The sequence below is a fragment of the Pteropus vampyrus genome, unplaced genomic scaffold (genome assembly GCF_000151845.1).
Source record: "Pteropus vampyrus isolate Shadow unplaced genomic scaffold, Pvam_2.0 Scaffold306, whole genome shotgun sequence".
Lineage (NCBI taxonomy): Eukaryota > Metazoa > Chordata > Mammalia > Chiroptera > Pteropodidae > Pteropus > Pteropus vampyrus.
Window position 1 is genome coordinate 2,077,673 of NW_011889087.1, and position 25,892 is coordinate 2,103,564.

The 25,892-nt window shown below is 48.5% G+C and overlaps 2 protein-coding genes across 3 annotated transcripts; both read right to left on the reverse strand.

The window, feature by feature from the left end:
* Positions 1 to 3,575: 3,575 nt before the first annotated feature.
* Positions 3,576 to 9,146, reverse strand: ASB16 (ankyrin repeat and SOCS box containing 16). The gene is made up of 5 exons (XM_011377182.2): positions 8,124 to 9,146; positions 6,388 to 6,655; positions 4,727 to 5,219; positions 4,250 to 4,363; positions 3,576 to 3,761 (listed from the first exon to the last, which is right to left on the reverse strand). Exons 1-5 carry the CDS (start codon positions 8,404 to 8,406, stop codon positions 3,576 to 3,578), a joined length of 1,344 nt encoding a protein of 447 aa, XP_011375484.1. The 5' UTR covers positions 8,407 to 9,146.
* A 3,521-nt stretch (positions 9,147 to 12,667) lies between these two features.
* On the reverse strand, positions 12,668 to 25,644 carry CUNH17orf53 (chromosome unknown C17orf53 homolog). 2 transcript variants are annotated; one of them, XM_011377184.2, is made up of 11 exons: positions 25,392 to 25,644; positions 24,377 to 24,427; positions 20,750 to 21,916; positions 19,372 to 19,455; positions 18,268 to 18,408; positions 17,558 to 17,666; positions 17,292 to 17,377; positions 16,808 to 16,933; positions 15,353 to 15,470; positions 13,402 to 13,516; positions 12,668 to 13,149 (listed from the first exon to the last, which is right to left on the reverse strand). In XM_011377184.2, exons 1-10 carry the CDS (start codon positions 25,392 to 25,394, stop codon positions 13,425 to 13,427), a joined length of 1,977 nt encoding a protein of 658 aa, XP_011375486.1. In that variant the 5' UTR covers positions 25,395 to 25,644; the 3' UTR covers positions 12,668 to 13,149; positions 13,402 to 13,424. The 2 variants fall into 2 exon arrangements, with proteins under 2 accessions (XP_011375486.1, XP_011375485.1); XM_011377183.2 differs by having other exon boundaries at positions 12,668 to 13,516.
* Positions 25,645 to 25,892: the final 248 nt, after the last annotated feature.

A 25,892-nucleotide genomic window follows, 5' to 3' on the forward strand; every position in this document is an offset into this window, starting at 1 on the left:
CTGCACGTATCAGGTACTTACTTGACACTTGATAAACATTTATTAAAGGAATGATAGATGGATTTGGAGAAGCTGGAGGGAAGAGATGGGAAATTTGAATGGGTTCTCTATCTGGTAGCTGGAAGCAAAGTCTAAGATAGCCATGGTAGTGTGGTAGATGAATGGAAAGGAAGTAGGAAGGATTGGCTAGGGATGAGATAGACTTGGAATGCTCAGCAGCTGGGATGAAGGGTTGGAAAAAATGGAGGTTGAGTCTGACAAGGGATGCGTTTTATGAGTGTGTACAGCAAAGGACAAGATGCAGTTAAGGGTGTTTTGAAAGAGGGACTTTCAGGGTTGGGTTTTTGAGATTGGGTTTTTTCTCGAGAAGAAAAGCAAGGAAAGAAAGAATTCTGCAGTTGGGACTATATCACTGCACAAAGCTGGTTTCTTTTAAATATAATAATAATTAGAGATTAACAGAGTATTTTAATAGATCTGAACTCCATTGGATATTTTTCATGATGTAGTTCATGAGATGTTTATTTTTCTTAAACTACTGAACTTAGGTATTCCTATACCTTTATATGCAATTAAGATGGCTATATAATGGTGAATGTATCTGTAAATCCTAGGATGTTACTACCTTAACCAAATATGTTTATAGTAAATTTGTTTTATGAAAAAACAAAAAATGCTTGGGGGGATAAATTTGATGGTGTTTAAGAGTACAAACTTGTAACTTATAGTAAATAAGTCATCTCTAATGCACAGTATAAGGAGTATAGTCTATAATACTATACTATAATGATGTAATGTGATAAATATTGCTTCAATGACAATCATAATATATAAATGTATCAAAGTAACACAATGTACATCTTAAATATACAAATTGTAACATATCAAATTGATCAAATAAAAAAATTTAAAAAGACACACACAAAAAATGTGCTCCTTCCCTAATCACTAGATGTTATTCGTTTCATGATTGCTGAACCGACAGGCAAAAGATATCTGGATTTCAAGTGAGTTTGAATGTTTTTCATTATTTCATCAACCACTTTGTAAATTAACTGTTTGGGCCTTTTGCCTTTTCTTTCCTTATTATTATTATTTTTTAATTTACAAGAATCCACGAGTACCCCTCTGTAAAAAATTTAAATACAGACCAGAAAGTCCCACTAGCACAGTCCCTCTCCCCTCACCAGAAGGGAATCCTTGGATATCTGCCTTCCTTGTCTTTTTCTGTTCATCTACAATGATGGAGTTTGGTTTTGTTTGTTGTACATATTGTATTCCAACCTGTTTTTTCTCTTTAAAAACAGTCTTGAAAATCTTTCCAAGGCATTACATATGCTGTTCATTTGGAATCTCTCTCCAGTTCTTTCCTGCTGCTGGTACTGCCTTTGTAAGGGCTGAATTGTATTTCATAGCATGGATTTGTTTACCACCACCCACTTGCTGAGTTGGTGCAAACAATGCTGGGATGAATATTCCTGTGTGCACCAGCCTTTTGTGTAACTGGGGAGCAATATTTAAGGGTACTGTTGAATTGCCCACCAAGGTGGCAGTTTTCTTTCCTACCAATAGGATATGCGAGAACTTACTTCTCCATATCTTCACAGGCCCTGCATATTACCAGTCTTTAAAATTTCCCCGAATCTAGTGGAAGAATAATATCATATTGCTGTTTTAATTTGCATTTCTCTGATTGTTGGTGACATTGAGTATCATCATTCATTTACTTGACAGATATTTGAGTGTCCACTCTTCTAGGTACTGTACAGGCACCAATGCAACAATGGTGATAAAACAGATGTTGTTCCTGCTCTCACACATCAAGGGAATAAAACCTTTTAGCTTCAGCTACATTTTCCAATAAAATCAAATTTAGACTTTTTCTGTATCCAGATCTATTAATCTTTCCTTTTATGCTTTTACCCTGGAAAATCTCCTACCCCAAAATAATATACATAATCACATGTATCTTTCATTTTCTTTATACAGGTATCTTGTCATAGTTGTAAATATAACAGAAAAAGCTGAGCTAGGTGGGGTCAGCCTGCTGTGATGGGGTGGACAGCTCAGCATCCTCCCCTGAGAACAAGGCTCCCAGCTTGGGCACAGGACTAGAGAGGATTTCCCTCTCTTCTCTCAGGCCTTTGGTTCTGTGAAATTAAAGTGAAAAAGCCCAGAAAGGAGAGGTTGCTGCTCCGCATAACAAAGTAAAAGCCTGTCTTTGTGTTGGTCCAAGGGCATCTCCGCAAATACAACTCCCCACAGAGGAGGGGAGGCTGGGCGACAGCTACAGGAGGCCAACCCCAGGACTCCTGACTCATCTCAGCTGCAAGACTCCAGATGGTACTGGGGGTGGAGATCCCAGGATCCCTCAGTGAAAGGACAGGAGTGCAGGCTGTTGGGAGCTCCTCCTCAGTGGTGGGTACTACAGGCTCAGGGGCTGTGAGGGGGCTTGTGTTATTCTTATGCCCTTTTTTCTATCCTAAGAGTCATAGTTGCTCAGTACAGAAAACTTGGGAACCACAGGGGAGGACAAAGGGGGAAAAAGAAACATGGAATGATAGGTATCTCAGCCACATTTCAACCTAACAACATCTACACATTGGTTCTGTGCACAAGTCATTTATTTGTATTCATAATAACTGGCTTGGCTTGAAAGCTTCCTCTTAAAGATAAATGGTAGTACATTTGACTCTGGGACCAGAGGAGGAAGAGAGAGAGAGAGAGAGAGAGAGAGAGAGGGGATAGCTGGTAGCTAGTCTTCTTGTCACAGGCCCTCAGAGATCACAAGTGTAGTAACCACTGTTTAAGACACCATGCATCACTGAGGAGGTTAGGGGGTGGGACACAACCATAAATGGGTCCCAGGCATCATTCATTTATTCCTCTCTCAACAACCATTTACTGAAATGCCTGTTCAAGAAATAAATATAGTCCTAGTCTCAGCCTAGCTGAAGCAGACACAGGCTCTTAAATAAGTATGATATGAAAAAGGCTACCTGCTAGCTTGGTCAAATAGTGCTATTGAGCTTTCTTGGGGATCAAATCAGCTTCAACCAGGGCAAAAAAAAAAAAAAAAAAAAAAAAGGATATGCCAAGGAGGGAGAACAGCACATGCAAACACCTGGGAGCAAAGGGGAGCATGGGTTTTAAGACCAGTCCATGAGGTCCTCCCTTCGAATGACAATGACAAGTTGGGCAGAGGCAGTGCAGCTAGAGGCAGAGTCTGTCACTCTTTAGGAGGCTGAACAGGTACACTGGTGGCAGAAGATGGGGAGCAACAAGGATCATCACCTCCTGGCTTGGGCCCAGGGAGATGGAGGGGCCACCATCCACTTAGGCAAAGGAGAAGAGGTAGGTGAAGGCTGAGTCTGCAGGCCTTCCCACTGGAGAGAGGAGCTGAAGCACAGGTCAGGTTGGAGGTGAGCAGTTGGCTCAAGAAGCCAGTGGAGGTATGGGCAGGCTGAGGACGGTATGCAGAGTGTGGACATAGGGTCAGGAACTGGTCTTCTAGGGTTGGGGGGACAACAGATGGAGAAAGCAGGACAAGCTATGAGAGCAGCCTGGCACGGTGCTCACTGGATGCGCCCCTCCACGCGCAGCAGCAGGTAGTCCCTAAGGAGTGGGGGCAGTGGAAGGCGGGCAGTGGCCTGTCGGCAATGGCTTCCCAATTGAGCACGCACGGCCAGCCGGGCCAGGTGCTGTAGCTGCCTTGGCTGGTTCACCATGCCCAGGGCAGAGCTGTAGAAGGCTTCATGCTCCTAGGCCAGGAATGGAACAGGGTCAGATGGCCCAATACTCTGTTGACTCTGCCCTTCCAACCGGAGGCCACCTAGTGATAGGGCCCTAGGATTTTGCACCATGCAAAATTTGGCACATCCTGAAGGGCTCAGATTCAGAGCTAGAGAGGCCCTGCAGGGGTCATGGGAGCTGGAACCACAATGCAGATCCTGGTCTCAGCCATGTCTGCACTCACCCCCACTCCAAAGATGCTGGCACAGTGCCCACTGAGTCAGACATGCCTGATAAATGTGTTGATGCAGGTGAGAAAGAGGCTGGAGAGGTATGCAGAATTAGAGGTTATTTTGAGCTGCTAAGGGATGTGGGACCCTAGAGCCCAGGGATTTCACTCTGCCTGTCCTTCGTCATCCCGGGGGCCCTCCTGCTCCTCCCTCCAGGAAGCCCACCCTGGAGGGATAGGCCTAGGACCCAACCTTCCTTTCTACCTACCACTCTGGAGTAGACATACCTGCCACAGTTCTGGGAGTACCGCCTCCACCCAGGTATCACAGGATGGGACACAAGGGTAGGCATTAAGCAGGACTTCCAGGGCCCGAGGGAAGTTGGCACAGTGTTTCAGCATCTAGGAATCAAAAGAGAGTCTCAGGGGCACCATGCCTCTCCCAACCAGGAGCAGACTCAAGTCCAGCCTAAGCCAAAGCCCTACTCACCCAAATTTGGGAGGCTAAGGTCTTTGGCTCTCCTCATCCTTTTCCCTGCCTCGGTTTACCCCACCTTCAAGAGTACTCCACAACCTCCTGGCCCCAGTCAATTTCCTTGGGACCACGGTCCTCACTGGTCCTTCCCAAGATGAGGATAGACCTCTGGCCACAGAGTGTGGGTTCTTGGTCTCTTGGTCCCCACTCTTACCCCATGGTGTAGCAATTCCATCCGCAAGCTTCCCCCACCTAAATGGAGCCTCATTTCACAGGCCTTCCCTACGCACCTCAGGATGCACAGGCTGAGCCCCATAGTCCAGCAGTGCCGCGAAGAGGACCTCTGGCTTGCAGTTGGGGTCGTCCTGGACAGCCTGTAGTGCGCAGTCCATGGGTGTGTGGCCCGCTGCATTGGGAACATTAACACAGGCCCCGTGGTGCAGTAGCAGCTCGGCCAGGGCCCCACAGCCATTGGCACAGGCGTTGTGCAGCGGTGTGTGGTGCTTGCGTCCGGCCGCCCGGGCATCAGCACCAGCCTCCAGGAGCTGGCGCGCGGCGGCCTGGTGCTGCCGGCCACTGCCTGGACCCTCGGCCTCTGCGCACGCTGCATTCAGGGCCGTTTCGCCCTGGCTAGTGCGCAAGCTCACATCGGCTCCGTGTTCCAGGTAGAGAGCCATGTGCTCCTCCAGGCCTCTTGCCGCCACCACATGCAGGGGAGTCATCTCGCTGTCCCGCGCAACGAAGTTCACGATTGCTCCTGCCTCCAGCAGCAGCTTGGCACTCCTGGGGAGAGGATGCAAAGTGCCAAGGCAAATCTTGAGAGTTCAAGGACTGGCGTGGGAACCCTTCAGCCTGCTTTCATTCCCTACACCCCTTCTTCCCACCTCCCGCACCTGGATGCCAACCTGGCGTCCATCATCAGACTCCCAGAAGCCCCATGACAGACAGCAAAGCTAGAAGGCCGATCAAAGTCACCAGGAGCATCTTTAGTTTTCAGATGAAAAACTTCAGACCAGAAAGGTCACAGCATAGCCAAGGACACATGGCAGGTTAGTGGCTTCACAAGAATTAGTACTCACTGCCTCAGACAGTCCTTCTTAGAGTCTAACCCAACTCCCCAATCCCACTGGACCCCCAAGGCCTGGTTCTGAATCATTTGTCAGTGGTCTAACATTTCGATAGCATACAAAAAAAATTAGAAACCTACTACTGTGTACACTATGAAACACAGAAAATTAAAGTGTATGAGTCAAAAAGTAAAAGAAGTGGAAGTCCTAATATTTTCCTCCTGCTTCTAAACTTGAAGACCACCCTCCCAGGCCAGCCACATCTACTCCAACAAAGGAAGGTACTTGGGGACCCACTTACTCCACTTTCCTCAAAAGAAAACCAAACAAACGACAAAAACCAGATTTTAGGAAGCACATGTTTTTGTCTTCTAGTTCCTGGAAAAATTATAGGCCAGACCACTGTGGGGGCAAATATTCATTATTAACCACCACAGGGTAAAGAAGACTTACAACGAACCATATTAATGATAAAATTAAACTAACAGTATTTGATAATTAAAAAGCCAGAATGGCAGCACTGAAACTCAGGAGCAGATCCATCAACTCCAATGAAATCTGATGACCACGTATTGGGCTACAGAGTAATCACAGGGAATAAAGGACTGCAGTTGGAACAGGGTCTTCCCCAAAAGCAACAGCACTTCTGCCTCCTGGGCTTAGTTGATGTGACCTTAGACAAGTCACTAAACCTTTCTGAGCCTCGATTTTCTCATCTGTAGAATGAGACCCGTGTTCCAGGTTGTTGTGAGGACATGAGTGTATGAGGTGCTCCTCCCCTTCTCCTGGCCACGTGAGCTGGAGACACACACACACACACACACACACACACACACACACACACACACACCCTCCCCAAACCATTTCAGCTCCTGGGCACCTACTGCAAGGATTCAGGGGCTGTGCAGAGGTGCAAGGGGGTTGTGCCTTCCTCAGACAACACATTGGCCTTGGCGCCGAAGGTCAGTAGGAGGCGCACACAGTCGGACTGGGCCTGGGCACAGGCCTCGTGCAAGGCTGTCCGGCCTCCAATGCAAGCATCCAGCTCAGCTCCCTGCTGGATGAGGTGGCGGGCACAGTCAGTATAGCCTCGGGCTGCAGCGATGGTAAGAGGCACCGTCTGCTTGGTTTTTGGGGTCAGCACCCAGAACCCTGAGGAGAGCAATGTTGGGGGTGGGATATGAGACTGGCAGGCAGAGCAAGCTAAGGTGAACTGCTGACACTGGCCTTCCCTCAGCACCCCTGGCTGAACACAAATGCTGTGCCAGGCTGTACCTGTGGAGAGGGGCTCACTCACCCTGATTTGGAGTGTAAATTGGAACAGCCTTTTAGAACAGTTTGTCAATCTGTAAAAAACATAGTATGTGTGTCATAGAAAAAAAGCCGTAAGGGCAACTAGTAGGGTGAATCCTGTTAAGGAAACATCTGGGTCTTTGAGCTGCTGATGGAGTCCTTGGCTCTTTTGCTTCCCTTGGGGCTCTGACACTAGGGATGGGGGAAGTTATGCACAGGAGGTCCTGGAGCTGAGCTTGGAAGTAGCCAACAACCAGAGCTGAAGGAGCCATGAGTTTGAAGTTCTAGGGCACTTCTGGAGCGGGGAGGGTGGGGGTGGAAGTGGGGGGAAATGTGGAGATGGAGAATTAGAGTTGGGAGTAGGGAAAGGAAGAGTAGGGAGAGGAGTTGATCATGGGACTGTTGTTGAATAGAGTTATAGAAATGGCCAAAGACTTGTTTAAGGGGCATAGATGCCTAATATTCAACTGCAAGTTGTTTGCATTATAATTTGCGTTAAGGTTTGCATTAAGGTTTCCTAAATCTTGGGTAGAGCATATTTATTATTAGGATTGAAATTAAGGACAAGTTCCATTTGAGGGATGATGGACATGCTGTTGGACAAGACCAGGATGCCCTGGGTAGGGTCACATCTCTAACACTTGAAGCCAAGCAGGAACCTGGAGCCTGTGGTAACTGTGAGAACAAGCTCTCCAAGGATTTTGAACCCTAAAATTCATGGGTTGGAAGCAATCTCCTGTCAATCTTAAGAGGTATTTGGTTTACAGGGATAAACTCTCCTGTCAGAATAGATTTTAAGGAAATTGGTTGGCAAGTACACAAAGATGTTCATCATATATCTATATAAAATAATTTTTTAAAAAGGAACCCAATTTATCCAATCTATCTGGGGACTAGTTCTATAAATCACGGCATGCCCATACAGTAGAATTTATACATCTATTTCAAATATTGTGTCAACTTTATATGATTATTGACATAGAAAGATGTTACATGAAAAATCAGGTTATAAAATAGCACATAGATTATGATTTCATTCTGTAGACAAAAAAATATTCGTATGTGTGGATGTCTAGTCAAAGAAAAAATTGCTTAGAATATAACTGTGCTCCTATGTAATTTATATGTTAATATAACTTTAATTCTGGTAAGGCATACAAACCACTAACTATGCCTCATCTCTGTTTAGGAGGGAGCAGTGGGAAGGGATGGTCTAGTCTGCAGTCTGGAGGGAGGGGATAGGGCTGAGGCTCTCCCCTTCTCCCCACCCCCCACCCCCCACCTCTTCCCTCTTCCTCCTCTTCTGCCCCGGTCTGGTGCTCCCTACCCTGTTCAGCTGACCAAGCCAGCTGGTTGCTCACAGTCTCCACAATCATGTTGGCGGTGTCTTCATCTTGGAACAGGGCTTGGACCTGTTGCAGGTTGTGGACCGCTGGGTCTCGGCAGGAGTGGCGTGGCCTGGTGAGCCGGGCCCGGGAACTTGGGGGGCACCTTCGGTTCCGGCCTTGCAGGGCTGCTGCCCGGCGCCGGTCTTCCCACTCCAGCCACTCCTGCTGCAGGCGGAGAGAGCGGAGCTTGGAGGAGGTGAAGGGAAAGGTCTCCTCTGCCATGCGGAGGGGCTCAGGGGTCTGGTCAGTGGTAGCTGGGCACAGCCAAGTCCCCTCAGTCTGACTACTACCCTTGCTCTGAGGAGCCACCCTGCCCCCTCACCCATGACCTAGAGAGATGAGCAGCTGAGGCTATAAATAGGCCCTTTGCTGTTCTGGTAAACATGGTCTGGTCAGAGTCCTGGTCCTGGTGTCCTGGTGCTGACAAGGTATCAGGCCAAGCCCCAGCCCAGAGCTAGGGTCAGCCCTTGCCCCTGCTGATACCTTCCACTTGCGCAGCCGGCCTGCAGACGAGGCTACCCCCTGCACCTCAGGGTCTACCTCCTCGCACTTCTCTGGAGTGAGCACTGTGGGTTGGCAAGGTCCGAGGTGAGGGAAGCAGTTAGTCAGAGAGATGGACAGGACAGGGAGGAAGAGCCAGAGTCCCCCCGGCCTCTCTGATGTTGGCTGGAGGGCAGACCACAGCCCCGGACATAAGGGCTGGTAGGAGAAAGAGCTCTTCTGACAATAGCTTTGCACATGTGTGCTCAGGGCTTTACAATATTTAAATCACTTTTAGATCCATCTTTTCTTAGTGACCATATTTCCCGGCTCACCCAGGTAAACAGTAAACTTGGTTTTGAGAATGAATTATATGATCAGGCTTATTATCACACTTGAACACCTCTAAGATGGATGGTCTTATGTCTGTTTACCGAAGACGAATTTAAGGCTTAACAAGGTAAAACTAATGTAGGTAAGAGGCAAGAGAACTAAATGCTAAATCAAGCTATATCCAGAGACTGCAATATGCTGATCAGCCCTACAGCCAGACCACAGGAAACCTGCAGAACAAAGGAAGATTTCTGCTGGGATTGCTAAAAAACCATTTCTGCACACTCTGATGGGAAAACAGAAAAAGAATCTTTAAGTTGCACCCTACACAAAATCAAATTGTTCATTCCCTATGGAACAAAGGCTGCGGATTGCCAACAGACCTTTCACCTTATGTATTCTTACCTTTTCTTGCTACATATACCTATCCTTTCTCATTGTATGCCCGTATCAAAAAAAAAAAAAAAAAGGTAAACAAAGTCTTTAAACTATAATTCACAGAAACTAAGAATGATGTATAAACTGGATTCCCTGAGACTTGGGGCTTTTGTTTTGTTTTGTTTTCTCATCTGCTTTGTCTCTTCTCTAATAAACTTTCCTTTTGACTCTAACTTTGGTGGGCTTTTGAATTCTTTCTTGAGCTCAGCAAAGAACACTTCTCTCTGTGTGTAGGGCTTGAGCTTCCTCCCCGACTCAGGGAATTTGCTGTGTCCTTCATTGAAACTACTCAAAGTCAGAGCTTGTGAGGGGTGGAGCTAGGACTAGGACCCCCAAACGGCTTGACTCCACAGATGACACACTTTGACTCTAGCTATTGTGGCCACATGAGGATGAAGACAGTTGTAAGAGCCTCTCCTCAGCCTCCACGTAGGACACGTAGTCTCTAGAAATTGCCTTCAGTGAGCCTTGTTTTCCTCTTCCTCCTCCCCTCCTACCCCAGATCCTAAAAAGGCTCACATGCCTGCCTGAGGGCCAAGGGCTTGACCTTGCAACTCTAGGGACTCCCAACCAAAGAGACCTTTAAGCCACAAACTCCTTCACTCTTTGGAGAAAGCCGCTGTGCTTCCAGGAGCCTCTAGGGGGAGGAATGAGGCCGTGAAATAGAACTAGCTGGTATGGTTGACAAGCCAGGGAAGGGTAGGCAGGAGGGATGCCAGCCCCTGCCTCAGAAGCTCTCCTAAACCGAGAGCTTGGTGTGCAGGTGGGTGAGCCTCTTGGCCCCTCAGGGTTGGCCCAGCCCCATCCTACCTTGGCTGCAGACACTGGTCTGTCTCCCTCAGCACTGTGGGCTCCTCCTGGCTCCTCTGCCCCTGTGCTTCTTCCCTTCCTTGGCTCAGCAGCAACCCCTGCTCTGTTATCTCCGACTTCTTCCTCTCTGGTCCCCTCACACAAACAAGTTCCAGCTCTCATTCTCACATTTGCAATTACCATCCCAATGACTTTAACCTGGACCAGCCCAACTTCCTATCTGGTGTCCCTTCCTCTGGCCACAACCTCTGCTCCACTGCCCAAATGGAATGACCTAACTAAAAGTTAATTCCTATCTTGAGAACTTCTGCTGACTCTGACACCTGCCCTCTCCAACTAAGTCTTGATTCCTTGGTTTGGCCTCATATCACATAGCATTCTCATTGTGGCTCCTCTCCCTTCCCTGCCATTCCCTTCTGACTCATTCCTTAAAGTCCACCTCAAAGGTCACCTGCTCTGGGAACATCCCTGCAGCAGCCCCAGGTGCCCAACTCCTCCAGTTCCAGCCACTCCCAATCCACACACTTCGTAAGGCACTGATCCCAGTGTACTGTAGACAACAGTCTGCCATGCTGGATGTGGGCTCCAGAGGAGGCTGTGAATATGTTCAGTTGGATTTCTGGTCCCAGCAAGGCCTGGCACACGGTAGGTCTTGACTTGGTGTTTGGGAGCACTTGGTGCAGCAGGCTGGCCTCCTATGTGCATTGACTGAGGGCTCCTGTTCTCTGCCACAGCACTCATTCGCTTGCCCAAGTGGGTGGCAGCAGCCTAGGTTGTTTGCTGCACAGCCCATACCCTGCTGTTCACCCACTCTGGCCCCAGCTTCTTGGTGGTATTCCAGGGTGGGGATCCCAGAGGTGGAATGAGATCATGCATTACGAGGGCTTGCAGATCCTCAGAGAAAGGCGCCTCTATAAATGCAGCTGTGATTAACCCTCTTGGAACCTATTCCGTGTTTTAATTGCCCCGCCAACGGCCTGGCTGAGCACCCACAGCTGGGTTCCCAGGGTTGGGAGCTGGCAAGGCCGGGTAAGGTCAAGAGGACCCAAGATGAGGTAGGCGTCCCCTCCCTCCTGAGGCACACAATAGTCATGGCCTGTGGGCCCAGCCTCTCTGTAGCCCTGTCACACAGAGGCCTAAAGGTGCTCTGACTACAGCTCAGTCCCCAGAGAGACCATGTGTTCTGTCTTTTGTCCTTAGCCTTAACTTCCTGAGGGCAGAAAAACTGTCCTTAGTGTTAGCTTACTTCAACTCACACATGAGCCCACAGGGATCCCAGATCTACTGGCAGGAGCAGTGCCAGGCAAGTGGATGCCCAGGCTGCCTTCTTGGAGCTCAGAACCTGTGGGGCGATGAAGCACACCACAAGAAACCAGGATATTGGTTAGGACTGTGAGCATTAGAGAGCAGGGCTCAAGGGTGTTGAGCAGGAGAAGGCACTGCAGGCCAGAGACATGGGGTGGTTTAGGTACCAAGCCCATGGGAGGGTGCCAAGTCAGTGCTGTGAAGACAGGAAGAGGCAGGAGAGGCTGGTGGTCAAACTAGGGCCTTTAACCCACACCCCCTTCATCCATGAGTTAGGAGAATCTTCCTCTCTTCCTTTCATTCCAGAAAAGGAAAACAAGGTTGCCAACTTAGTATAATTAGATCTTTTACACCCCAACCATGCTCCTTGTCCAACTCTGGTCTGAAAGGTAGTACAGAGAAACTACAATGACCAAGAGTTGCTTGGCAACAAAATAAGGTACTACTGGATTATAATCCAAAGCATAAAACAAATACCCATGAGTCCACACTGATATAAATAAATGATTGAATAACAAATGAGGGTGAACAGACCAACCTCCCATGCAGAAGAATTCAGATAAAACCTATGTGTATATTCTGCTCTTAAAGAGGTGGAAAATAACTTCTCATGCCTTAAATGTGGGCTGCACAGTGACTTCCTTTCAAAGAGGACAGTACGGAAAGGCAGAAGGAAAAAGAGTAACTTTACAGTGGAAGAACCTGACAAACGCTACCTCAGCCAGGTGACTAAGGTTAAGATCAACCTTTGACATGATGTGATGAGGACAGCACCTTACCTCTGTGGTCTTCTTCCCAAAACACATACTTATGAAAAAACATCAGACAAATTCCATTTGAGGGGCACCCTACCACATGCCTGAGCCATACTCCTCAAAGCTGCCAAGGTCATAAAACACAAGGAAAGTCTGAGACATGGCCACAGCCAATAGCAGCCTAGAGACACGACTAAATGTAATTTGGGATCCTGGAACAGAGAAAAGACATCAGGGGAAAACTGAATAAATCTAAGTAAAGTATGGAGTTCAGTTAATAATAATATGTCAATACTGGTTCTTTTAGTGTGACAAAGCTACCATACTAACATTAAGGTGGTAATAATAGAGGAAACTGGGTATGGGGTATTATGGGAATTCTCTGTAATATCTTGGAAATAATTCTGTATATCTAAAACTGTCTAAAAGGAAAAGTTCAGAGAGAGAGAAAAACAGAGAGAGAGGGAGAGAGAATGAGAATGAGTAGCTTGTCTCTGCCTCGGTCAAAGTATCACTGGCAAGACAAACAGGACAAGGAGCAGCGAAGGTGGAAAGGAGGGAAGCAGGTGAAGCAGCTGGCTACTTTATTTCAAAACAAGGCACCGCAGCCACACCCCTGCCCCTGCCCCTGGGCACCTTGGACACAGGTGAGCTGGGCAGCTACAGGCCTCAAGGGACAAAGCAGAGGCAAGGCTGAGTCTATTCCTTCCCTGTCCAGAGGGACAGGTTGTCACTGCAGTAGTGTGGTTCCTCTAGACTCCTCAGCGGTCTTGGGGCTAGGACGTGAAGGAACCAGGTCCAGTGTCTTCTAAAGTCAGGCTGAAGTGGGAGTGTCACACCTTCCCTGTTGGCAGGAGGAGAAAGAACGATACACCCCAGGGCTTGGAGGACAGCAGGGCAGGAGAGCCAATCCTGGGCTGAATTCTGGTAGGCCAAAGATCCAAAGTGACAGCAGTGCAGATTCCAAGGTACGAGGGTGTTCTCAGGGAAAGAGTTCAGGGTGGAAGCTACCAAAGAAGTCCCGAGCTTTGCCTATTCTGCAATCATGCTGGTCTTCCTCTTCCTTGGGCATGATCAGACAAAACTAGAGCCTTGCCTGAGTGCTCAGAGGCTGCCTGCTCATGGTGGGTGCCCAGTCTCGGGGCAGTCCCAGCTGCTGGTCCCACAGAAGAAATCCTCGGGGAGCTCACTCAGGAGTCCATCCAGGTCATCTGCAGTGGGGATGGAGAGGGTAGAAAGACTGAGTGACATTAGTGTCCCATGTGACTCCAGTCCAAGTCTCCTTCCCTATAGGAGGGCCTGGACCTGGCTGCACGGTTGGGAGGTGGCTCTCCCTGGGCAACGTTGCTCGGGCCAATAGGCCTGAGCCTGGCCTGACCTCCATTTTCCCTCTGCTCCTTACATACCCACACACAATAAGAGGCAGGAGCAAAATGCCCAGGCTATTCTGCAGAGAAAGAGATTCTCTTTGGGCCTCGATGGTTCCTTTCCTTCTATCCAGAGGCAGTGCCTGAGCAGAAAGGTTTCAGAGGTCCCCTGTGCAACCTCCTCATTGGACAGAGGGAGAAATGAGGCTGGGGAAAGCCATTAGATGCATTCAGAATCACATGGTTCGTTAATCTGGTTTCTCATGTGAGGACTGGGAGGTGACACTATCCCCTTCCCCAAAGTGCCCCTGTGGGCGTAGGGAATGAAAGCAACTGATCCTGACTGTGGTTCTCAGATGGGGTGCTTATGTCTGAGAATTTGGAAACCAGGCTGACTTCAGTAATCCCTATTGCTCCTATTATTAACAATATTAGCTAACACTTACTGAGTGCTTGCTCTGTGCCAGGCACAGGGCCATACAGGTTATACTCATCAGTTCATTTACATTTCATAGTACCCCTTCATAGGGCATCTTGTGGCAGTTCCCCACTTTACCAGAAAGAACAGGGTTTAAAGAGGTCAAAGCACTTGCCCAGGGTGAGCATACTCAGGTTCCATGTGATGCCATAGCCATAGCTTCCAACTAGAAAACTCCCACTTAATGGTTGGAATCAGGCAGCTGTATAAGTCAGACTGGAAACTCGACCCGCAGAGCCAGCTCCCAGTCTGACACAGAGCACTTGATAAACATTGCTGCTGGAAGGATAACGTCAGTTTGGGGGCACACTGAAAATGGAAATAAGGTGACCAGCACTGTTCTCAGGGAAGTAGGACTGGAATTTGACTGTAACAATGTAACAAAAAAAGTTGCCCCTCATCAGCTACACTATGACTGCTTGGAGAATCACTATGCTAAATGAAGGGAAATGAGCAGTCAGGAAACTGGGGACCAGAATAAGAATTAGTATTTGTGTCTCTGAGCCCTATCTAGCCACCACTAGCAGCTGCATGCTTGGCAGGTCTGTCCCTAGGGTGGAGATGTGACACTAGCCTCAATATTCTATAGGCAATTCTCCTCACTCTTATTCCATGACCACCAGCAACCTTCTGATGGTTTGGCTTGTCATCAAGCTTACTTTCAAGGGTTGAATTTATGGAATCAAAAAGCTAAGGACCAGACTGGGACTGTGTTGGCTCCACCTGGGTGAAGCTGCCTCCTGAGGAATAAGTTCCCCTAAGAGGTCTGTATTTGGGCCTCTCAGGTCTGTATCCTGGTCCCATCCTAACTACATGGGTGTTAGACTACTCGGCACTGCCTTGAGGGCCTCTGAGCTTAGTCATGATAGGGAAATCTGTCTCTATGTTCTGGCCATCAGCCCACAGAAGACTCAAGGTGTGGCACAAGGATGATGTCAGTCCATCTCCTAACAGCTAACAGCACATGACATGGAAATGGGGAAGACCAGCAGATCACACTTTATGTGGCCCCTATCACACTGTTAATTAGTTTGTGGCCTGTAGCCTTACCAGAGAAGACACCACATTTGATTTCTGTAAGATTCCATAAGATCCAAAGATTCACAGAAGGAACAAGATGCAGCCAGAAGAATCTGGCTGAGCTATTCAAGAGGAAATAGATGGAGAACCTCTTTTGCTCCTGGGTAGGCCGATTGCCTTACCTGCTTCTGGGAGCTCTTCCTCGGGGGATGCCCCTGCCTCTGGGTTCTGTGCTGTTCTGAGGCCTTCCCCAGGCTCTGAAGTCTTATGCTGGAGGCTGCCATGGAAGCTTCCTGGACCCTGGAGACAGAGGATCCAGTTACCAATGCCTGTGCCTCTCAAGCCCCTTTGACAGTACTGTTGCCACCTACACAATCTCAAAAGAATATACCGGGGCTCAGGAAAGATAGGATGGAGGAGTGTGGCAGAGGCCAGTCACCCAGGCCCATGCTGAGGTGAGAGAGCTGAAATGCCAGAGAGCCAAAACAGCAGATAATTAAAAAAACAAAAAACGTTTTTGGCCGATTTTCTTTCCTAATTCTGTTGGTATCTGATATTTTAGAGAATCTATATAACTGGAACAGAGAGTGAAGACGCCATTCAGAAACATGTTGAAGAGTTAGCCTGGGATTAAAAATTAGTTGTTAACAATCCCCAAACTAGCTAACATATGGACAGGTAATTAAAACTAGTAAATAAACCATTAACCATGATTAACTCTAGGGAATGGGAGTGGAGAGGTAAGTTTGATGTTTTGATTTATTCTGTACCATTTCAATTTGTTCAATGAGTATGGATGACATGAAATTAAAAAAAAATAAAGCTCTTTTTGAAGTGGGGTGCTTTTGAGACAATGTGGAAGGTTAAAGAGAAAGATGAGGAAAATGGAAGTAGTAAGTCAGGACTAAAGATGTAACTTGACTAGAAGTCATCAAGTCTAATCTACTCGTTTTACAGCAGGGGAGGGGACAGGACTTGCCCAAGATCACATTACAAATTACCAGCAGAGCAGGGACATGATCCAGGTCTCTAGCCCAGGATCCCAGGAAGGGTGGGGGTGACCAGAGAGGGGACACTGTGTGCCAAGTCAAGGCCAGGCTCTGCACTCTCACCCTGGAGTAGAGCTGCCTGGAAGCCCAGTCTACCTCAGTTCCCAAAGGAGGTGTCCTCACCTGAGTTCCGTGAGGTGCCCCCTCACCTAGCAGAGGAGGAGGCCAAGAGGGAAGACACAGAACAAGTGCTGGCTCACCTAACAAGCCATGTGTAGCTCACTGTTTTTTGCACTGCCACCTGTAACAGATCTGACCTTCAGTCACTTACTGAGGGCCACCATCCCCTGGGAGACCCTCGACTTTAGTTCTCAAGTGACTCTTATCCTCTCCGATGTTCGAGCCTGCCATCAGACACTCAGGGATCACCAAGAAGCTACTTGTTCCTCTAGGTCCTATTACTGTGCCATCTGGCAGGCGGCTGGACCAGAAAAAAAAGGAGATAGCCCTGTTCCCAAAGGCTTCTCTTCAGTTCAGGGTAACTACCCGCTTTATACCTCTGCTCCTCAGGATGGCGAAGGGGAAGAAATCATAAGATGCAGGCAGAAAGTGGCTCCAGCAGTCCCTGTTCCATCCCACTCCTCTTACCTTGGAGAAGGGCTGAGATAGCTTGAGGAAGTTCCTGTCCCTAGACTCTGGGCTGTAAATATGGACCAGGTTGTTGGGCGTCACATTGAGGTAATGGTTTCGAAGTGAAGGAGAAAACACTCCAATCTAGAGTTGAGGAAGGGGAAAGTCAGTGCCCTGATGGAGCACTAAGTACTGCCAGATGGCCACCTGGTCCTTGTGTACCCCTCTGTTGGTGGCCTCTGTACCAGGGTCACACAAATCAGTCCTGCCCCAGCTCTGGTACCAGAGTAGAACTACTTACCATACCCTCTTCCCCTCACCGCCCAACCCCCTTCCCCATCCACCTCTGAAGAATGGGAATCAGGCATTTTCCCACCTCCAGTAAAGCTGGGTCCAGCACCAGTCCAGCTACCCCTTGCCTGGGCACTGGGAGGGAAGGGGTCACACAGACAATTCGGGGGCCTCCTCCAGGGCAGGCGGGGTGGAGAGCAGCTCCCTATACCTGCTTTAGCAGCAGCACTGAGCCAGGCTTTAGCTCATTCTGGCGTGTCTCAAGCAGCAATCTATGTACCGTGCCTTGCATCTCTCCTGCAAATACCAAATGGCCCATTAGTCAGAGTCAAGGGAAGCACAGTGACTGGTTTTGGCCCAAGGGAAGCAGGCTGCTCACTGCCTCAATTTTCCCATCTACAAATGGAGAGGGTGACCCCTCCTCACCACCTAATCTCAAGGCCGCTCATCAGAAACTCCCAGGACTTGACTCCTCACCTGTGGGGTCCTTGAAAATCACACTGGCGTCCATCGTGCTCCGAGTTAGGGACTTGACCATCACTGCCATGTTGGGGACCTTGTTCCCGGGAAGCTGCTTCAGGGCGGCCTGGTTACAAGGAAAGGCATTTGCTGAGCTATCTATGTCCCACCTATAACGTTCCCAATTGTGCTAGAGTAAATTGGGGGGGAGGAGGGCAGAGAATAGGTGTGGTGATGATCTTCTCTTGTGGAGGGCAAAGGGGCAGTTTAAAGGGCTCATCCCATCTCTCTGGCAGTCCTTCATTTCTCTCCCCCGCCTCCTTTCTTTTCTATGTTTCTATATAGAGCTCCATCATAGCAGGCCACGGGCAGGGATATGTTTGTATATGTACTAACGTGAATCTGCACATGACCCTTGACCTCAAGGGAACTCTAGGGGTAGCACTGTGTTTATTGTACCCTATCCAGGGCCTAGACGTGCAGAGACATGCCCATAACCCACCCTCTCCTTCTGCCCAATACCCACGGTGCCCAATACCGTGGATGGTAGTAAAAAGGCAGGTGAGTGGAAGATACGACCAAAGAAACTTCATGCTGCTGCTCAGAGACAGGCCTGGGGTAAGAGGAGCAAACAGGAGCCCCTTTCCTAAGGTGGAGCAGGGCAGTATGTCAGTGGAGGGGGCAGGGAAATGGTCTTCCCTTCGGGTGTCAGAACCCAGGACACTTACCTTCCGCAGCACCATGATGATGCTATAAGTATAGAGGAAGCAGGTGGGGTCTCTCTCATCTAGGCCCAGAGCAGATTTCATGGTCAGCCAGGGCCCTCGTTCAAAATCCTCCTCCACTAATGCCTGGGAACTAGTCACAATCTGGTACCACAAAGCAGAGCGGGAGCTTGTATTAATGAGTCCACCTTGCTACAGATCTCCCCTGAGGCAGGATGGAGGGGTGGGAGAAAGGGTGAGTTCCCTATAACATGGTGGCCAGTCTCTCCTTTTTTTTATCTCCAAGGTCAGAAAATGGTATGTGAAATCTTGTCACATATCATATCTTTCATTTAGCAGCAATAGCTAAATCAGGTCCTGACTTTAAAGCAAAAGGCTATCCATACTTGTCTCTTGTATTAGACTTAAAAAGTCTTAGGACTAGGGAGCCCCCATATATCTCTATAGGTTTCCAGAGTGCCTTAGCCATTTTGAAACCAGTCATGTTTTACTTGGGATGCCTCTGGCTTTAACTATTAACCTTCTTATATTAAAAAAAATGCTTTGATCCAGATGAGTATTTACTACTTTGATACGAAATGGACCAGTGGATTTGTGGAGCAGCAGCAAAGAGAAAAATTGCTAGAGAGAATTAAAAGAAAAAGTGGGTCTGAGGGCAGAGCAGGTCACCAGAATTCCAGGGAGGAGGGAGACTGGATCCTACGCATCGAAAGGGAACCCATTAAAGGCCAGATGAAGGCAGATCCTTCTCAGCTTAATTCCAGAAGCCTGAGAGGAAGGGTTACTGAGATACAATTTCCCAGTACTTACTCCACTCTCCTCTTGAGGAAAGATGGAGTTAGCCAGACCTTCCTTTCTTAGATGGGAAAGAAGACTGGACCCATGGCATCGGCTAACACCTGGCTGACATCAGGACAGGCTTCACTTCATGCCAGTAAAACTGCCATCTCCCCAAACTGCCTTCCCCAAATGCCCTTTAGTGTGTGACCCCAGGGAACAGCCCTAGGAGCATCAACTCTGATTCTCAACTCTGGAAACACGCAGGGATGGATGTCTTTCACTCTTAAATGATGCCCAGAAAATTAACATTTGCACAGAATTCATTACCTCTGTCTGGAATTTTGCCAGAGCACCATGAGTCGGAGTCTGGGGCGTGGAAACCATGATCTCCTCCAGATTTTTCCCACTGTGCTACAAGGGTGAGGGAGAGAGAAGGAGAAGGCGAAAGCAAGCTCAGCAGCTGTTATTTACAAGTGCAGCTTCTTGTCTGGGTTACATAATGAGTTAGGAAACTATCAGGGACAATTAACACATATTACATCTCTCCTAACGAAATCTCAGGAGCCTCATTGGCAGCTCAAAAAAAGACACTTTGGGGATCATTTTGGGAATGTGAGGAAGCCGGAGCTGGCCCAAGCACAAAACCCAGGGCTACTCAGGAGCAAAACCCAGGACAAAATTCAGGCCATTGAGGGGGCAATGACCTGAATAGAGAGGCCTGTGATATGCAGAGGGACAGCTTTCCCCAAGTCCCTTCTCAGGGACCTAATCTTTCCTTACAGAGATCTAGCCCAGGAGGAACGCAGATGGCCTCCTTGGATTTCTCTTAAAGTGCTAGCAAAGAGCAACTAATAGGCAGAAACTGTTTCAAACACCTTTAAAATGGGAAGAAAAGGATGCATTTGCCACAACCACACCAGGTCCTCAGAGTCCAGTGATCTGGGACCTGATCCAAGACTAATTTGATGGCTCCTGTCTTTTCACTACTGCTGAAATCCAAACTCTCAGCGCAGCCCCAGCTTCCCCAGGTGGACCCCACACACCAACTGTTCTGTGGCTCTCCGAGAGCATTCTGCTTTTACACCTATGTGCCTTTGCACATGCTCTTCCCTGTCTTCCCACTGCTGAAATGTCCTTCAGAACCCAGCCTTCCAAAACACGCACCTGTGATCTCCTACTTGTCCATTCAGCAAGCCCAAGTTGCCCAGTGTCTCCCGGTATCCAGGGAATGACCTCTACTCACACTGTGCAATTTATGTATAAACATTTGTTTGCATCTGCTTCTTCCACTACACTGTAAGCTCCTTAGGACAGGAACTATTTCTATGTTAATCTCTGTATTCTCAGTTCCAAGTAAATTGCCCAACACATATAAGTCCTTAGCAAATACGAGTGAATAAATCTTCCTGCCCCAGTGCTAGCAATAGCAGGTGCTTAACAAACGCATGAAAATTGTCATTCCCAGGGCTTTAAGCACCCCTCTTATATATGGTTTTTCAAGCATTCAATTTTGCCCTCCCTCTTCTTTTGATCCTCCCACAGCTCTGAAGACCCTACCCCTCTGCACTTCCTTCCTTCCTTCCTTCACTCCCCCCAGAAGTGAAGATATTCTGGGACTTAACAGGGCTGAACTCTGCTTCTCCCCTTTGCCCACCCCAGTGTCCTGGATGGCTCTGGCTTCTGACAGAAAGAAGCTGTCACTCACCTGGTGAGGCAGGATCCCTGCTGGGCCAGGGAAGCGGCGTGTTTTGGTGTGGGTGGCGGTTCGGGTGGGTTGCTGGGGTGTCCGGTTGGCAGCAGTGACCAGCTGCACCAGGTGGTTGGTGACTATGGGTGTCTGCAGAGCTGCTTGGGGAAAGAGGGAGGAATGGGGTCCCTTTGGGGTGCTGACAGGAGACTCGACAGAAGACATTGGAGCTTGGGGTTGTAAGGAACCTCGAGGAAGAAATCCAGAGACAGTTCTTGAAGGAGTAGAACAGCTTGAGTTGGGAGTTCGTGGACCGGGAAAATGAGATTTACCACTCATGCAAGCATTTGGAGATTGGAATGGCTGCCTGGGGCCACGATTTTGAGGGCTGCTCTGAACAGTCCTGCCAGCAGCTTGGAGAGACTGGGGTGCTTGCAGAGGAGGACCTTTGGGACAGACCTCCCAGTGGGGGTGTTGAGCAGGAACTGTCGAGGCAGTTGGGATAGGAAGGCTACCCGTGGCACCAGAACTTGTGTGGGGCTGTGGAGTCCTACAGCAGTCAACAGGATCCGGAGGCTGACCCTGGGCTGACATGATACCAGTTATGTGGCTGGCAGGCATGAGCCCCTTTTGGCAAGATCTGCTCTGATCAGCTACCCAAACCTTTTTAGCCAATATTGAGTCTTCCTGCTGCCAGGTGGGCAAGATTCCTGGGGCCTCACTGCTAACTCCAAGTTCCAGCTCCATGCTTGCCAGGACCTTATCAAATTCATCTTGTTCGGGTCCCTCAAAACCACCAATCACCTGCTGTTGGGTATCAAAGGTAAACAGGGGGTGGGATGCTGAGGACTGGGGTCTTGCTGGCTCTTGGAGCGCTTCTGTCAGTGTCACTCTTCTCTGGCTGCCAATCCAGCTGCCAGAAGTTGAGACAGGCTTTAGGGAGGTTGTTCCTGTGAAAGGTGGACTCCTGACAGCCCTGAGCATGCTGGAGGTAGGAAGGCGGAGTCCCAGGGCTGGTAGGTCCAAATCCTCCGAAGGAGCAGTGGGGCATGATGGCAGCTGCCTGGAAGACTGTGCCTGCACAGTCTCTTGTGGTTTGGAAGGGACAGGTCTGAGGCATCCAGCATTCATAGGCAATAAGCCAGCAAACTGGTTCTCCGCATCCTCCACAGCAGACAAGAAATCCTACAAAGCAGCAGAAACAGTGGGTCTTGGCATCTGGATATCAAGAAATACTCTGCTTTTACTGTTTCAGTCATGTGATGAGTATGTATGTGCAGATACACACAAGCAAGAAAACCAAGGCATGAAAGGCAATGGTGGAGTCTCTCACTATCTTTGACCTTGCCCATGAGCCCACCACCAGGCTTCTAATAGAAACGTTCACAGGCTAAGTCTCCAGGTAGCTTCTCTCTCTTTCTTCAATCTCGAGTGTGTGGGGGGAGGCGGGGGGAGGCGGCGGGGGGTAGGCAGCGTGGCAGTTGGAGGAGCAGCAAATGTACCAGGGCACCAAGGAGTCAAACAAATCACCAAGGTCATAAGAAAACTAGCTTTCCGGTATCCAGCCTGTGCAATAGGGATCTGTCCAGCTAGTCATGCTGCTTGTCCTCAGCCCACTCCTCACCCCCACCACACACACAGCCTTTGGTAAGCCAGAGAGGCCTAATTGGCAGAAGTTAAATATAGCTTTTCAGGCAAGTTAAATTAAGTATGGATTCCACTTGGGAAGCAAAGTGAGATTGACACCTTCAAGAGCAACAGACCTATTCCAAGGGTGATTTTGAGGCAGAACTGCTGATTTAAATGACAGGAAGGTCCCCTCCACTTCTACCCCCTGCTGCCACACTGGATTGTCTGGGTTAGAGAAAGGCTTTTTTCCTGCTTTGTGCATTATCAGGAGAGTAGCATACTCCAGCATGACTACCTTAAGATCTAGCAATAATAATAGTAATAGTAATAATAATAATAGTAACAACAACAACAACAACAACATCAACATCAGAACTACTGTAGCAAAATCCTGATGACCCTGCGGGTTGATGGATCCCTTTTCTCAGGAAAAGTTCACTCTTAGACATGATGTCATTTGCCCTGGGAAGGGGCAAAGGGACTGGTCATGGAACGGACCCTTAAGCTGTCACATTCCTTCACTCTTAATTTCATTACCAATCTAGCAGTCCTACCATCACCTAGTAAGTCCCAAGAGGGTCACTTTAACAGTCTTTTCAGCCTGTAGTCACACATCTCCCAAGCTGAAAGACAAAGACAAGGACACATCTCCTTGACAAAGCTGGCAGTTTTGAATTATTTGTAAAAACAACAATCAAGTCCCCAAGTGATAACAAAAACATCTAATATTTGAAACTTCACTGGGTGCCAGGTACCATGCAAACATCTTATCAGAATTCTCTCAATGAATTCTCACAATAGCCCTATGAATAGGTAGTGTTATTATTCCTGTTTTATGGATGCACAAACCGAGACTTAGAAAGCTTAAGTAACTTCACAGAATCAGGACTAGAACCCACATGTGCACTTGTTACTATGTCTTAGGGCCTCAATGAATGAGACAAGCCAGAGACTGATTTTTAAGAGATCTGAAAGTCATTTTTCCCCTTCAAAGCTCAAGTTCCAAAATCCTCAGTGGAAGGGGAATATGGAGCTGGGGCTGCCAAAGGGTCCCTAATGCAGCATGCACCACCATACTCGGCACAAATTAGGTATCTGGGCAAATTCTACATGTGATTTTTAAAGCCAAGTGCTGGGAGAGAAAAAGTAGGTTTGAATAGCTTATCACTGACAAAATAGAGCAATTGTATTCTATAAATATAGCTTAGTAGTTTCCATGTATGTTAGACTAGAGTCTGGGGGCCAAAATATCATCCTGTATATTGGTGTTGTATTCCTAAGCATGTTAATTTATCTTTTTGGGCTTTACTCATGTAAATCCTACCTCTTCCTGAAAAGGATCTAAGGTCGCAATTTGGGACTTCTCAGGTAAAACTATATCTGGTGGGAAGAGAGCTATGGAGCTCGCTAGTTCAGTGGTCTCCAGCTGCCCCTAGAGGTTAGAAATACTCCTGCCTGAGCTCACCTCCCGAATTTCTAATTGGTGTGAGGTAGGGCCTCGACAGGGGTGATTCTAATGTGCCAGCTTCAAAACTAGTCTAATCCCTCATCTTCTGAGGAAAAAGAAGGAAAGGGAGAGCATTGGAGGCAGAAGAATGCACCTCATACTGCAGAAGGCCAGAGAATAAAGTAATTTGCCCAGGCTCACAGAGCCAGCTGGTGACCACATGCCTCCTGCCATCCAATAACTATGCTGTCCCTGGCTCTCCATAAACTTTCTTCCCACCTCAAGTATGTCATCAAGAAGGAGAATCAAATCATCCACACTACACAGCTTCCAGACAAGGGCCCTTATAATTTAAAGGTATAACAATCAGGCAGCTTGTCTCTCTGATTTTTTATTTGTTTCTAAGACAGTTAAGTAGGTTGTTTGCATTTCTCATCATTTCTCAGCCTCTCACAGACAAAAAAGATGTACATATTAAGTAGAAGGAGACCGGGGCAGACTGCTCCAAAATGTTCCGGGCCTGGGTGTTTACATCTTAAGACCTCCTCTGATCACCAACACTTCCTTACCTCATCTTCAAACTCCTCTTCCACAGCAAATAGCTTCTGCAAACTGCACGCCTGAAAGGAAAACAAAGCAATTGAGGTTGGAGAAATACCATTTGCAAGTACATTCTGTCCTCACTCTGCTTCTTCCCAATTCTAACAAGACCATCAGGTGTACTGTTTTTGGTTTGTTTTTTGCTAGTGTTGGGGGAGGAATAAAGGATGAGAAAAGAGATGGTATTTACTTAAAGACTTAGATGATTGAATTCTTTCTTGTAAAATAATCCACTCAGGTCCAACTACATTAATCTTGGAAGAGGGGGGAGGAAGCAAAGGGAAGGCTGCCAAAGGGAACATGGGTCATTCTTCAGATTCAGCACTCTGCACATAGGCCTAAGGATTTTGCAATATCCCAAAGGTTTGGCCTGAGAAACCTTTGTCAAACAGAAGATACGATCATAAATCCAAGCGTGTCCAGCACAGTGGCCTTGTTTCTAAAGCCAAGACAGTAGTTTCCTCCTACCTAATCCCATGCCTAAAAGCCAGGGTCCCAGGAGGGTAGGATGCCCCAATCCACAATTCCTTCTTTCTAGGCAGCAGGGCTGCTGTGGCCAGCTTTTGGATGTGTGTTAAAGCCAAGGGCTGTGCCTAACCCCAGATGCCAGAGCAGTAAGTACTACAATTAGGAATACCTACTCTCAAGCGTCCAAGGATCAGAGTGGACAGGTTGGGGGGAAGGGAAGAGCTCAGGGGCGTGACGTTTGAGCGCACCGGGAAAGATGAACAAGTTTGCCAAGAAGAGAGGGAAGGCAACAGGAAGGAAGCTGAGTCCCAGAGGGAGGTAGGTGAAGAGAGCCCTCCCACGGTCTCCCGGCGCGTCCATGCCAGCCCAGACTTGAGGCTAGGTCTCCTACCTCACCAAGCTCTCATTTAAACCCTAACTCGGCCCTACAGCTCGCACGAGCGACGGGCTGGAACCCGGAAGGCAGTTCCCCGGCCCCAGGACTGGGAGGCCAGGCGGCCCTGGGCGCGGTATTACCATGGCGATGGCGGGTGGGCTTCGGCCAAAGGGTTAGCCGGGCAGGCCCTAACTCAAGAGGTCGCCGAGGCCTCGCACTTGGCCCGGGGGAAGGTCGGAGTACGGGCGACGGTGTCTCTGGGGCGAGGTCAGAGAGGTGTCCGCAACCCAGGCGGTGGCTTAGTGAGGGTCACGGGGAAGCTGAGGGCCGGCGCCCTAGGTCGCGTTCGAAGCCGCCGCCACTCCTGCGTCTCCGCCCTCTTAAAGGGGCGGGCCTATTTCTCTCCCTCCGACACAAAGGTATTTTCATTAGCCAGTCTTCCACCCCGGCCTTAAAGGGAAACGGATGGGCTCTCGGTCGCCCCCCAGCGGCCCCTAGGGCCGATTGGGTGGTTCAACACGCATCCAGGTAAGAGCAAGGTTGAAGATCATGGGCCCATTGAGCCCAGTCCTGCCCACTCTCCTCTCTTGCATTAAGCACACTAAAGATTGGGTATTTGAGTGTGACTCTCATTCACACCA